Raw genomic sequence first — 13919 nt, forward strand, 5'->3', positions numbered from 1 at the left:
CATCTATCTTCTCCTCTATCCATCTTCTATCCACCTACCTATCTGCCTACCTATTTCAGAACCCCCCTTCCCCTCCCCCATTCCTGAAGACGGGTCTGGGCCCGAAACGTCAGCCTTCCTGCTCCTCTGATGCTGCTTGGCCTGCTGTGTTCATCCAGCTCCACACCTTGTTGTATCAGAGAAAAGTCGACCCGCCTTCTGCTCGTCAAACCCAGGTGTGGAAACGGCCCTCGAATGATTGGCATGAGATTATACCAATTGGACACCGCACGTCCCTGGCATAAGCCAACCAGAACCAGGAATGTGCTGAGGAGGCGGGGAGATAACTTGATTGACGGAAATACAGACCAATATGTTACCGACATGCGGAGGGGTCCGTCCCTTGGAGGCGCGGGTGTGGGTGTGCGTGTGAGTGATTGACAACATCCTAGACCACTTGGAACGGTGGGTTGGTGTCTTCCGTCCAATGCGGGTGAACGACATTGATGGACAGTCAGCCGAACGCCCGATTGTGCGGCAAACAAGCCCTGATTGACAGCAACACGAATCAATGGTCGGACGGGACGTGGAGAGTGTGGACCTAACGGCGTAGGCGGTAGAACTAATTGACGGCTAGTAATCCAATGGGTTGACGAAGTGTGGAAGGCTCCAGCCTATTAGGGCCGTGTTCGTACTGACCGACAGCGCGATGATCCAATGGGACGGAGGGTAGCTGTGGGTGCCGGCCTCCTGTGGGCGGGCCCGTGACCGGCGGAGCGGTGGACGGCTCGGGCGGAAATTTGAACGGAATCTCAATGAGTGCCACCGGCGGCTCCGAGACATGGAGAAGATGATCGTCGGCTTCCTCCTCTTCATGTCCCCGGCTTTCCCCGTCGGGCCGTCGCGGATGGAGCTGCAAGCCGAGGTATGGCCCGGGAGGTGACGCGCCGGCCGGGCATCGCGTTCCAGGAAAGTCCGAGGCTTCAGCCACGGTGCTAGGCCGCGGTTGGTGCCAGGAGCAGGATGGTTACGGGTACGGATTGGGGTAAAGGTAGGGTATGGGGAGGAAAAAAAAAATCAAAGGCTTCGAGATGTCCTTATCCTCCCCTCTGCCCAAAGTTGCCCCATCCCCGTGTTAAAGCCTGTTTGTTGTTTGGGAAGGTGGGGGGGAACAGTAAACAGCAGCAATTTAACCTTATCTGAAGGTTGATGCTACAAAGTTATTTTTAAAAATGCGACCTGAAAGTTGACACTTTCAAAATCATCACTGCCATTTCTATAGCACCTTTCAGCCTAGTCAAACGTTCTGAAATGTACAAGTTTCTGTGGGGTGGATGTTGAGAACATGTTCCCACTAGTGAGGGGATTTCGATTCAGGTGGCATAGAGTAGGGGGACGCTCATGTAAAACTGAGTTTGAAAGAACTTTTTCTTCTGTAAGGGGGTGAATCTATGGATTTCTCTACCGCAGAACGTTGTGGAAACTAGATCACTGAAAGTACTTAAAGAAGAGTTGGGTATGTATGTATGTATGTAGGTAGGTAGGTAGGTAGGTTTTTGAAATATCAAAGAGTTGAGAGTTATGAGGGGTTGGCACAAAAGCTGAGGCCTGGGCAGATCAGATAGAGTCATGATCTTATAGAATGGTGGGGCAGGCTTGAGGGACTGAATAGCCTTCTCCTGCTGTTTATTATGTTCTCACCCAAGGACTTCACAGGAGTCATAGAGCTGTACAGCAATGGAAACAGACCCTTCAGTCCAAATCATCTATGCTGACCAAATATCCTAAATTAATCTAGTCCCATTTGCCAGCATTTGGCCCATATCCCTTGAAACCCTTCCCATTCATATACCCAGCCAGATGCCTTTTAAATGTTGTAATTGTACCAGCCTCCACCGCTTCCTCTGGCAGCTCACTCCGTACACATGCTGCCTTCTGCATGATAAAGTTGTCCCTTAGGTCCCTTTTAAATCTTTCCTCTCTCACCTTATACCTATGCCCTCTAGTTTTGGACTACCCGACACTGGGGAAAAGACCTTGGTTATTCACCCTATCCATGCCCCTCATGATTTTATAAACCTCTACAAGGTCACCCCCCTCTCCCAACCTCTGACACTCCAGGGAACATTGCCACAGACTATTGGGATGAAACTTTGACACAATAAACACCACTAAGCCTCATAGAATGACCTTAGGATAAATGACGCAAGAAGCTGGACTAAAGAGAAAGATCTTAGAGAGTGACTATAATGAAGAGAACATTGGAGAAATTTAAGAGGGGTGAAAACTTTGCTAGCTGTGGAATAATTAAAGCTGGGGACAGGCAAGAGGCCAGAAAGAGGGGAATGTGGATCACAATCCTTTTAAGGTTTGGGAGACTAATTCACGAGCCTGCAAAGCAAGCATAACAAGTTCCTTTATTAGTTGTGGCAGGGTACAAAAACAAGGAAGTGTTTTTTTTTGATCAGTGAATCTTACAAAATATCCAAGCCCAGTAGACCCAAGGTGACTGATACTAAAGGACTGATTTACAAAAATAAAGCAGCTTTCTGTTTGCAAGAATACGAAAGTTAGAAAGTTGTACTAAACCTCAATGACATCGTTTTAACGTTAGCCAGAACTATAGTGGTCAATTCTTGACACCACACTGGTGCCACATCTTGCAGTTGTGGGGAAACACTAACAGCTAGGATTGTTATCTCTGAGAACAGGTTAAAGGGAGGTTTGAGATACTACAAGTTGTGTGGGGACTTTAATGAGGATGAATAGCAAGAAACTGTCTACTGGCAAGAGGATCAGTACAATCCAACACGGATTGAAGATAATTGGTGAAGAAACCAGCCGTGAGATTTGGAGAAACTACTTACAAAGTCATTTTGTGATCTGAAATCCGACTTGCTTCCAAAGGAGATATAAAGAATATGTACTTGAAAAGGAAATAATTGAGGGGTTAACTTATTGAATAGCTATTTCAAGTATAAAGCTGGTAAAATGGGTTGAAAGGCCTCCTCTGTGCTGTCATGCATGTCTGGGTTGTGGCTGTATTAAATTAGATTTGTCAGAAACATCACTTGGTCCTTTTATGTTACTTGTAGTGTGATAGGATGTTGTCGGTTAAGTGTTACAGGAGTAAGTGGGCCATCTATAGAATTGCAGTCATGGGGATTGTGTAATAATTTCTTTATTCACATTTATTTTGAGTGTATATATGTCTGTATAATGTTTAGGTGTGCGTTATTTAAAAGAAAGCCATGAAATAATTTATTGTCATACATCTTTGAAAGAAAGTTGAAATTGACTTTTTCCGGCTTTCATTTTTGAGTGTTGAAAGCAAATCGCCTGTTCAAAAAGCTCAGTTTCTGCCTCAGTGAGTTTTGAAATTTGACATTTCTTTAACCTTAAGTTGAAGCACGTCCCAACTGAGAGCTGTTCCTACTCAGTACTGCGTGCATGTACTGGTATAAATGTGCCCTCAGAACAACATAGGTTTTTGACTTCAGCATTTCTGTAAACTTCCATGGTGTCAGGACAGTTTACAAATGCTTGGCTGGGAGCCAAACCCTTTTGAAGTATATTTCCACTTACTTTTGCGTAATCGAATTGCAGAGCTTACTAAACTGCTCCAAGTGTCTCTAATTTATGTACATAAGCAATGACTTCAGTGTCGTCCACACCCAATGTCCATTTTTATATGCTTGACCTGTCATTTAGACTTGCCTCAGTGTAAACGTTTCCCATCAATGTGCTGGCTTGAAATGAGTGTTATGGACTATTGCACTTGAATCACATTTATAAAATTCTCTGTGAAAAATAAAAATCTTTACCATTTGAATTCAGTGTTATTTTTTAATCAATCAGCAATTGTTCTAGAGTAATATAGATTGGTGTTGTGTCGGATTGTATGAGAGCATGAAGGCTTTGGTGTTCCCAGGCACATACTGTGTTTTCCGTTCTGCACAGTGGATGGAGATGGCAGGTTGCTGCTGAACGAGGCTTATGGATTGATATGGACACTGTACACTGCCGACCCAGTGTAACAGTGGTGGAGAATGTAAATATTTAAGGTGGTAGTTGGAGTGCTCTTCAAGCCAATGGTGTTATCTTCAATGATGTTCAGCTTTTTGGGTATTGCTGGAGCTTTACTCATCAAGGACAGTGAACAGTATTCCAGTAAACTTGTGCAGATGGTGAATACGCTTTGGGGAGTGAGGAGTTACTCACCACAAAATCCCCTGCCTCTGATCTGCTCCAGTGAGCACTGTTTTTAAGTGCAGAGGCTACAGATTGAGTCTGAATCTGAGATGGCTGATAAGTCCAATCCATAATCAAAGCAGAGTGGAAGCAAGTCATCGTTTGGTCCTGAGAGAAAAGGAGCAGAAAAGGCTGATATTCTCTGGAATCTAAAAGAATGAGAGAAGATGGAGTATCATACGTTTCAGTACAAAGGGGACCTTGTTGGCGTGATGCTTAGAGCCTGTTCCTCTTGGTTGGAAGTATCATAGTTTTTGCATAAAACAGCAGCTATTTTGGAGTTGGATGAGAATTTCTTCATTTGCACGGTTTGAATTTCTGGAATTCTCTCGACGGGTGGCTGTTTGGTCAATGAATATATGCTAGACTGAGGCAGCTAAATCTTTTGAATGCTAAGGGAAGCAAGGGATTGGAGATCAGGAGGAGTTCAGTTATACTCTAATGAAATGGAACAGCAGGCTCAGTGTGACCTACTCTTGCTCATATTCCTTACATGATTGAAAACACGGATGATGGTGGAGGGACTGCAGTTGATCTTGGCACTCCTGAGCGGGGGTGAAGAACTCTCATTTTAGTTCCTATTGAGCTAGCCATGCTGGAAGTGCTTTTGCGTGGTTTCTGGCTTTGGTCTAAAGTGCCTTTTAGGTGGTAACAATGTCCTGATCAGTTCTGATGCATCATCTTGTTAAAATATTGTGTGTCTGCTCCCTTTTGTAAGGTACCAGATGACCATGTGGCTGCAGAGTTGTGTGATTTCTAAAGGAGAGCATGGTAGCAAATTGAAGAGGAAAAAAGAAAGAGGAAAGCAAAAGGTCTCACTCCGAAAACAAAATGAGTAAACAGTGGGATGATATTGCAGCAAGTCATTCACCTTCCCAAGATCAGACAAGTTAAAAATAGCATTGGACGGTGGTGACTTAGAAGTAATTCAATCATGGTTCTAATGATTAGTGAACATCAGCAGACCCTAGAGATCAAATTACTGCTACGAACTTGCCATGGTTCACTTAAATTTAGTCGAAGTTCTGACTTTGAACACGGCAAACTGCTGAGCCCAACCACAATGGAAGTGTTCCAGGTACAATTAACCAGCCCTTTTGATTTCTGACAATTGACAAGTAGCTGACGTGCTGTTTAATAAAATAAAAAGGATGTTTAGATCAGATAGAGAAGAACCGCTGTTGGATGTGCAATTGTCAAAATACACGTCTGTACAACTTTGTCCAGTGCACTGCATGCTGAAATTTTCCTTCACCTTTTTTTTAAACAAAAACAGCATCTTTGCCACCTGGAGAAATGGATATATTCACCTTTGATCTTTTTTGAGTTCTTGTACAGTCAGGCAAGTTACTAACAAAACATCAGAAGTGTTTTCTTTTCAATATAAGCTCAAAGATCAGAAACGTGAGGCTTTGTCCCTTCCTTTCATTCTCACATTGATCAAATGTTTAGGAATTGTGACTTCCAAGTAACCTTGAGACGAGTAACTGAATGTAGAGGGATCCATTTTGTGCTGTACAGTTGTCATGAAACCATTTTCTTTCATCATTTCGTAGTGTTAGTTAGGTGCTGTTTGAATATTCCAGCTGCCACTCCTCCTCTAAGTCCTCCGATTTTTTTTTTTTTTTCTTTTTTTTTTAATGACTGTTCTGCATAGTCTGAATATTTTCAATTTCCTGCTTATATTCTGGTACACCAGCCAGTTTCTTAGCTTTCAACATAAGTGCTGGAAAAGCTCAGCAGGTCTGGCAGCATCTGCGAAGAAAAGATCATAGTTAACATTTTGGGTCCAGCGACTCTCCCTCGGAACTTGAGAAAGGGTCACCTGACCCAAAACATTAACTCTGATTTTTGTCCTCCTGGATCCTGCCAGACCTCCTGAGCTTTTCCAGCAACTTCTGTTTTTGGTCCTGTTTTATAGCATCTGCAGTTCTTTTGGTTTTTCTGTGCTTTCAAATATGTTTTTCAAGTTGATACAGTTCCTGTTGGTGTACCGGTGTCAAAATTGGTTCAACTTGCCTGCGAGCAAGTGCAATTTGCAGACAGCCAATGGTGATCAATGAATTCTGGAGCCTGCTGCTAGTGTAATATCGCACAGCAGAAAATGTTCCAGGAACTTTTTATTAATATGACTTGCACTTAAAATTCCACAAACTTTTGCACCAGTTATGTCAATTTTGCATATACCAAGTTGAAAAATAACAAGGTGACTAAGTGGCGATCTCTTGAGTTTTCAAATAGGCGTTTTTCTTGTTAACAGAACCGACAGGCTGACTGCCACACAGGCATTTATAACAAAAGGCCTTGCATTTAAAGAGCACCTTTTTTTTTGGCTGGAAAATGTCTCAAGATCCAAGATATTAGATGGTGCAAGTAAAGACAAAAGTTGACATCAAAGCACGCAATTATAGAGCCAATGGTGGTTGAATGAAGGACCTGTGGTTTAAAGTCAAAAGCATTGCAGGTGAAAGCAGCATGGATCAAGTGATGAGGTGAAGCACAGCAAAGGTTGAGGAAGTAGTGGTTTGCTTTGTGATAGCAAAGATCAAGGTTTGCAAAGTCAGTGTGAAATAGAATGCAAGATAATAAAAGCAAAACGCTGTGGACGCTGGAAATCTGAAATAAAGCCCGAAAATGCTGGAGAAACACAGTAGAGGTTTACTAAAAGAAAGAATAGTTAGAGATGGGGCAATAGTTTACAAAGATAGAGGATCTATGACGTAAAAATGAAGAAAAATAAACAATGGTTTCCTATATCAACTGATGTAGAAGTCAGCAAAAGATATTGGTTGGTTGATTTTTGTAGAAGCGAAGAAATGGGTTGTATGGGAAGCTGAGCTCGGAGGTATGAGAGAATGCAGAATTGGAAGAAGAGTAAAATCAGAGCTTGAGACTTTGAGGAAGGGAAGGATGTGACAGAGGCAAATGACCACTCTTCATCTTCGTGACAAGTCCACAAGCAGCTCACGATTGAAGGTAAGTGTACAGGGAATGTCAGGTTTATCAAGAGTGAAGCAGTGAGAAATTGGGCAGAAGATTGTGCTTTATCAACGGACACTCATTTGTTTATATGCTGCAGTCTCTGCCCATGGTTATAATAGAAAGAGGACACTGGTGGTTCCAGAGGAATTACTTTGCTTTTGAGGAGTGCGTTACCTGTAGGCCATCAAATACACTGGTGGGAGTTTAGTTAAGTTGACCAACTGAGGTCTAAAGGATACAGAATAGAGTTCAAAAGTGTGTTAGAGAGTTGTTGAAACCAGGCCAAGTACAGAGTGAAGTACATTTGGAAGAGAAATGAAAGCACTGATGACAGAAGACAATGGGAAGTGAAGACAAATAAGAATGGGGGTAGGGTGGGAGTCAGGCAAGATGACAAGGCCGTGAATCTCTGGAGTGCTTCAAAAGAGGGAGAAGGTAAATGGGAATTGGTGTGCGCTTGGTGTGATGGTCTGCAAGAGAAAGGATTGGACATTTAGGATTGCTGTTCATGAGGCAGAAAAGAGTATCTTGATGTGCTTGTGAAAATGCTGAAAACAATTTTTTTTCCTGCCATTTCACATGAAAGTAACCACGAATGTCTAGGTTACAATGTGCTTGAATGGCTTCTTCCATAGGGATCTGACACATATTGATGGTATATGGAACTCTTAAACAAAGAAATTCAGTCTGTTTGCAATTTGCAACAAGGACAGGCCGTTCAAACCATTCCTTTGTTGTACTGAAATTACTGTTTCTTGACACTTTGGAATTTTTTGCTCCCTCCATTTATTCAAAGGTGTAAGGCATGTTTCATTTGGATTCAATTCTTTTTTAAATTCTGGCCTCTCAAAATCTTTTGAGTATTTCCAACTTTAAAAGTTCATTATCGTGATTAAAATGAGCCCGATATAACACCTTTTCATTGGCAACCAATTTTCATATTTTACAACCTTTTCTATCATATCATTGATTGTACTTGTGGGCTGTTCTTACTCTTTCTCATCTTTTCAGGCTAAAGAATTATGTTTTGGAGTGAACAACGAGCCTTACTGGTGTGAGACAGGATACTGCTGTGGGGAGACGGAGTGCTGCACCTATTATTACGAACTATGGTGTAAGTTTTTAATATAGGCACAGAAATCTGTTTCAGGATTGTGTTTCTCAAAGTCTTTGGTGCAAGTGGAAGTTTCCTTGTGGCCTGGAATAGGACTTGTGAATGATATGGCAGATTCATGCAACTTCATTTGTCGCAATTGGCATCAGTTTGCTTTCTCTCACTCAGTGCTGTTGATGGACCCAATTATCTTACCTTACAGCTGGCTGTTCTCCATGTTACACACTTTCCTACGTGCAGAAGAGGATGCAGTAGTGCAGACATTGAAGAGCTGGAGAGTAGTCCACGTGAAACTTGAAAATCTGGTCAGGGTATTGAACTACTTGCTATCCAATACAGGAATCCCTAAAGACAGTGTGTTAGAACAAGCACCATCTGCATAATCCGGAGCTAATTGCAAGTGTTTAAAATAATATCACATTTTCCGGAGAAGAGCCAGGATGTTTTTGATTGCAGGGAGACTGCTGGCCAAGGTATCAAGAGCTTTCTGCTGTTCTTTGGACAATGCTATAGAATCTTTGACACCCAACTAAGACAATAGATGAAGCCTTATTTTCCCACCTCCAGCCACCCAATTATACTGAAACCCATTTGGCAACACTGACCTGCCCTCAAAATGCCACTGCTCTCAATTCTGGGTGAGGTGCTCCAACAGACTATCTGAAAGAAGGTGATTCTGTATCCTGCAGCCTCTATACAGATGACAAAAGCATTAATGCATTTATATGCCACTATATGTTTGATTTATTTAATTGGCTGTAGTTACAAGGTGTGAAATGAAAACTAATGATTTGAGCCTTGTTCATTAAATGACTTGCCAAGATACATTTTGCCTGTATTGTATTAGCTCATCCAAGTATAACACAATTCTGAGTCACTCTTCGTTTTGCTTGACCGTGGCAGGGTTCTGGCTGGTCTGGACTATCATTATTATGCTTAGTTGTTGTTGTGCGTATCGACACCGACGTGTAAAACTACGGTTGCAACAGGAGCAACGTCAGAGGGAAATCAGCTTGATGGCCTACCAGGGCGCTAGTACCTACACAACACAGCCACTGGATTTAAGTGAGTAAGCCTTGTATGTGAGACCTTTGCAAGGGGGATTGCGCAGTAACTATTGTTAAATCTTTATTTTATTCTGTGAAATCTATTTTATTCTGTAAAACAGAAAATGACTGCCACAGCTCTCCTGTGCCTTTACCCTTTGCACATAGGGGCATTGCATTCAGTCCATTATACACAGCATTCATTTTCTCCTCTGCTTTTCACTCTGGCATCTTCTGCTTATCTGCTCAAATATTTATTTTGGTCATATTATATCTTTTATGTACTGATTTCTTCCATTCTCTAGCAATCTCCAGCACTACTTCATTTGTCATTCTATCACTAAGATGTGGAGAACATCCTTCTAAATGTCTACAGCTTATCAATAATCCCTTTGTTTGCTGGTCATGTAAGCTAGATAATAAAATGTAGCTCCTCACTCTTCTCTTGAGATTCAGATTTAGTTCCTTCATTCTGGCAAAGCTTGTCATGCGACAGGTCCATTTAAAAGTCAAAGCAGACTCATGACTTGATGTATCTCCTTTCTCATGTTCCATTTCCAGTTCTGATAAAGTTATGCAGTTGAAAAAGGTGATGTACAGTTCAGGACAGTTGTGGAAATAATTCACGACTGTGTTCCCTTTTGGCATCTGCTTCATGTTGATGAGCACAGACACGATTAGGAGCTCACCCTGTGTGGTACGCAGCATATGCATCTTTTGTTTAACGAGCAAAAAAATCCTGTTATTCACGTTCAGTGGGCTAATTGTTTTTGTTTTTCCACCCCTCCTGCCAGGATTCTGGACAAACTGTAAGCTCCCAGATTACGAGGAAGTGGCAGGGCACCCACCAACACCCCCACCTCCTTATACTGAACTACAGCAGCAGAATGCACAGACCTCTACCCATGAAAATGTGCTTGTCGAGAGCCAGCCTGCTTTACAGGAGTCTGTAAACTCACTTGCATCAGAGGCAGCAACACAAGCAGCAGAATCTAACTCATCCACTCATGAACAGGAGGATAACCAGGTGTCTGATGACCCCACAGAGGTATCGCCCACTTATCCAGCTGACAGAGAAAATGGTGACATTACTCAAGCGGAGGAATCTGCTGCACTCTCGGCCTCCGATTTTAAAATGTTGGATACGGATTCTGACCTATGCGATCAAGGGGAAGGGAAGGAAGAAAGCTCAAGGCATAGGCGGATCACAGGAGACTCTGGCATTGAGGTGTGCGTGTGCCAGTTGGATGAGGACTCTTACCATGAAGAAGTGGGCTTGATGGGTGGTGGTAGCGCCTCTGAATGTTGCGAGTCCCCGTCGTCTTGTAGCTCTCACCTTCACACAGAGCAGCTCTCCAAGCAGGCTGCTAATACGCACCCTCAACTGCATACTGCTAAAGAACAAGAGGAGGATGGTGACATTGTGTAGCATGTGCCACTGCTCCTGGTACGCAAGAGTGAAACACACAGATGGTGCAATCCATGACTGCTGACTGTTCAGCATTAATTCTGGACTTATCCACAACGTTTTCCATAAGGTGCCTGAAATACATCAGGTGTAAGATGCAGGTTGTAGTCTATAGATGTAGTAGTTTGGATCTGTCCAGGGTTTCACAATCAGAGTTGCCTACTCAAGCCAGATTTTCTTCTAGCCTTCTCTAAAAATTGACTGTAGCACTATATACTGCTTTGGTAATTTTCAAGTCTTTGTCTTCAGAACCTCTTGTATTGAAAACATTTGACTTTCTTTTTTAAAAAAGGGAGTGGGAAACAAAGTTTTTCCAAAAAGAAACCATCTCCTGAGAATATGCCATTTTGAGTAGGACAGTATGGGCCTGTGGTCCAGCCCTCCATCAGTACTGTTGTGCAGGTTGCTTTAGTTAATGGCATCACTCTTTTTACCTCCTCTTGGTCATATGCCACATATACTTGGAGCTCCTCACAGAAAGGCCGGCCAAGGATTAACAGATCAGCATGTGGTGACTCTATGCCTGTGGTGCAGCACATGGACTCATTACTGCCACATGCCTCCAGGGCATACTCTTCACTTTGTTAATTTATTAGCAGTGGACCTGTTGGATGCAACGTGTTGAGATGGGCGTTTAGTTTTCACATGTTATGTTGTCTAAACTGCACTAATGCATCAAATATTTCTAAATACAAGTTTACTTTTTTTAAAGTTTAATTTAGATTTGGGCCTACCAACTATTATTTCTGTGGTACTGTTGGTAGAAGTTTAACTGAAAAACTTTTTACCAATGAATGTTTGTGTACAAGTGAAATACAAAGCCTTTATATTCATGTTAAATATAGCACCCACAGCAAAAAAAACCAAACCCAAAGGCATTCACTTATAGGATACTAATACTGTTTGTACAAGAAAATAGATAATGTGAGATGTGCAGTTTTTCTGCCCAGTTGAAATAAGCTTGCAGTTCTGAAGGGTCACTGGATTCGAAATGTTTTCTCTCCACAGATGCTGTCAGACCGCTGAGTTTATCTAACACATTCTGTTGTTGTAATGCTTGGGCAATGGTTAGTGCATTTTCAGCTGTAGGGGAAAATACTGCTAGGTACAGGACTAATACATATTGGTGCCAAGTTTAAGTGTGTTGGGTTAAACATGTTGCTCTTCTCCTCTTGTTGACTGGACAATCTATATTTCTGCAGTTCACTTTAAAGCTACGTGTTGAGTACAGTGTTGTACAATAATATACAACCTTAAGTACCTCTAATTAATCAGCTTCAGTGTCAAGGAAAAGACAATAATTCTAGAGTCAGCTATTGCATATGAGCAAGGAAGAAAATAGTTTTGTAACAGAAATGCTGCAGCACACTGGGGGTGAAATTGGTGTATAGGACTGTCTAGTGGCTGTTGTTCAACAACCATCCTTATTTGTTTTGCTAGACCTATATTCCAAACACTCTCCAAAACCATGGAGGAAAGCATCATGAGCCACAATAAAACTGCTGCTAAAAATCACTACAAAAAAACTCGAGGGAGCTAGATTAAAAATTAAGCAAGGAGTCAAGAAATGTATTCTGAATTGGACTGAAACTGGAGTCAAATGGTTCTGCGTTTCATAAAACTTTGGGTGAGCATGAAGGAAAAATGTACAACCAGTGCCTTGCAAAGAACGGGACTGAGCAGGTGATTTTTTTTTAAAAAAGACATTTTTGCAAGGTACAAGTAGTGCAAATGTCTGTTGATTAAAGTGGAATGTGAGGTGTTGCATTACATGCTTTCAATGTGAAATCTGAACTCATTGAATGATAGTCTGGATAATTTAGGTAGAATACTCACCACATCAGGCCACCGTCATAGATTCAGAGAGTGTTTATTACAAACACTTGAGAATGAAAGTCGGCCACACTTAATCCTCTTAGTATCAATTTTGAGTGAGAACAAAGAATTAAAGACTTGTGCTCCGCTTTACAGAAGCAAATGTCACAAGCCACAATATTGTGAAAGGAAAGAGCAGCTCCCAAAAAAAAAACCTTCAAGTGAACAAATAGAAATAGAGCAACTAGAGAGTTTTGTATACTTTCCCTAACATCAGATAAAGTTAGGCTTATGATAACAACTGTTAAAAACCTTTACTTACAATGTACAAAGAGGTTTGTGGCAAAACCAAGCTGATGGTAAGCAAAATATTTAAAATTCCAGTATGAAACTCCCCCTTCAACCACAAAGCCAAGTAGTGATGACTGAAGGCCTTTGAATTCTGATATTATAGATATGTGGGAAAACAAGCAAGTAAGAAAGCCTGATCCTTGAATTAACACGAGAGAACTGAAAAGGTTGCTTCAGATGAGAAAGACAGCACATTCAATTAGAAATCGGAAAGAAAGTTGTTTTCTCCTCCAGTGACATGTAAAGAACAACGTGCTTAGATGTTGAGTTGGAAAAGAGAGTTTAGCTCCAGATTCCTCTTTGAATCTATGAGCAGATCTGGAAACATATGGAGCTGTTGGGACAGAAACCTAGAGGGCAAAGGAAAGAGAAAACAGATATTCAGATCCTCAGACAATGTCTTTTTAAGTAGATAATCAGGTATCCTTTTAAAATATTAGCTTGAGGAAGATTGTCATTTTTTTTGCAGTAGTGGAATGCAGTTATATTTTGATGCCTTTTTAATAAGAAACATTTTAATTTTGTAATACTTTGATAGACAATGCATGTTCAAAGGTTGATGAAATTTCATTGTACAATCTCAGTTACAGTGCTGAAGTCTTTCATATATAAAATAAAAACAAGTTATTTGCTGTTTTGGATTATGACTTTGTAGTTTTGAATCACAATTAGATTTGGTGGAACAGTGGACTTGTCTGATCCTGCAAACCAAAATCACTAAACTTCAAAATGTCATGCACAGGATAGAGACTAGGTTAGAGTTACAGATTTGGGGTGGGGAGGAATTTCCTGACAGTAATGTTAAGTGTGCATTCCTTAAACACAGGTTTACAAACAGCCTCGTTTCCTCGTGAAAGATTGAAATCATCATCTGTTAACTGTCTTTTAAGGACTATGTTATTTACATCAAATA

General features: G+C 41.5%; 1 protein-coding gene across 1 annotated transcript; it reads left to right on the top strand.

The window, feature by feature from the left end:
• Nucleotides 1-363: 363 nt before the first annotated feature.
• Nucleotides 364-13653, top strand: LOC109911457 (WW domain-binding protein 1-like). Its single transcript, XM_020510771.2, has 5 exons — nt 364-408; nt 713-904; nt 8224-8326; nt 9230-9391; nt 10167-13653. Exons 1-5 carry the CDS (start codon nt 364-366, stop codon nt 10799-10801), a joined length of 1137 nt encoding a protein of 378 aa, XP_020366360.2. The 3' UTR covers nt 10802-13653.
• The last annotated feature ends 266 nt before the right edge of the window (nt 13654-13919 follow it).

The sequence above is a fragment of the Rhincodon typus genome, chromosome 40 (assembly GCF_021869965.1).
Source record: "Rhincodon typus isolate 14 chromosome 40, sRhiTyp1.1, whole genome shotgun sequence".
Lineage (NCBI taxonomy): Eukaryota > Metazoa > Chordata > Chondrichthyes > Orectolobiformes > Rhincodontidae > Rhincodon > Rhincodon typus.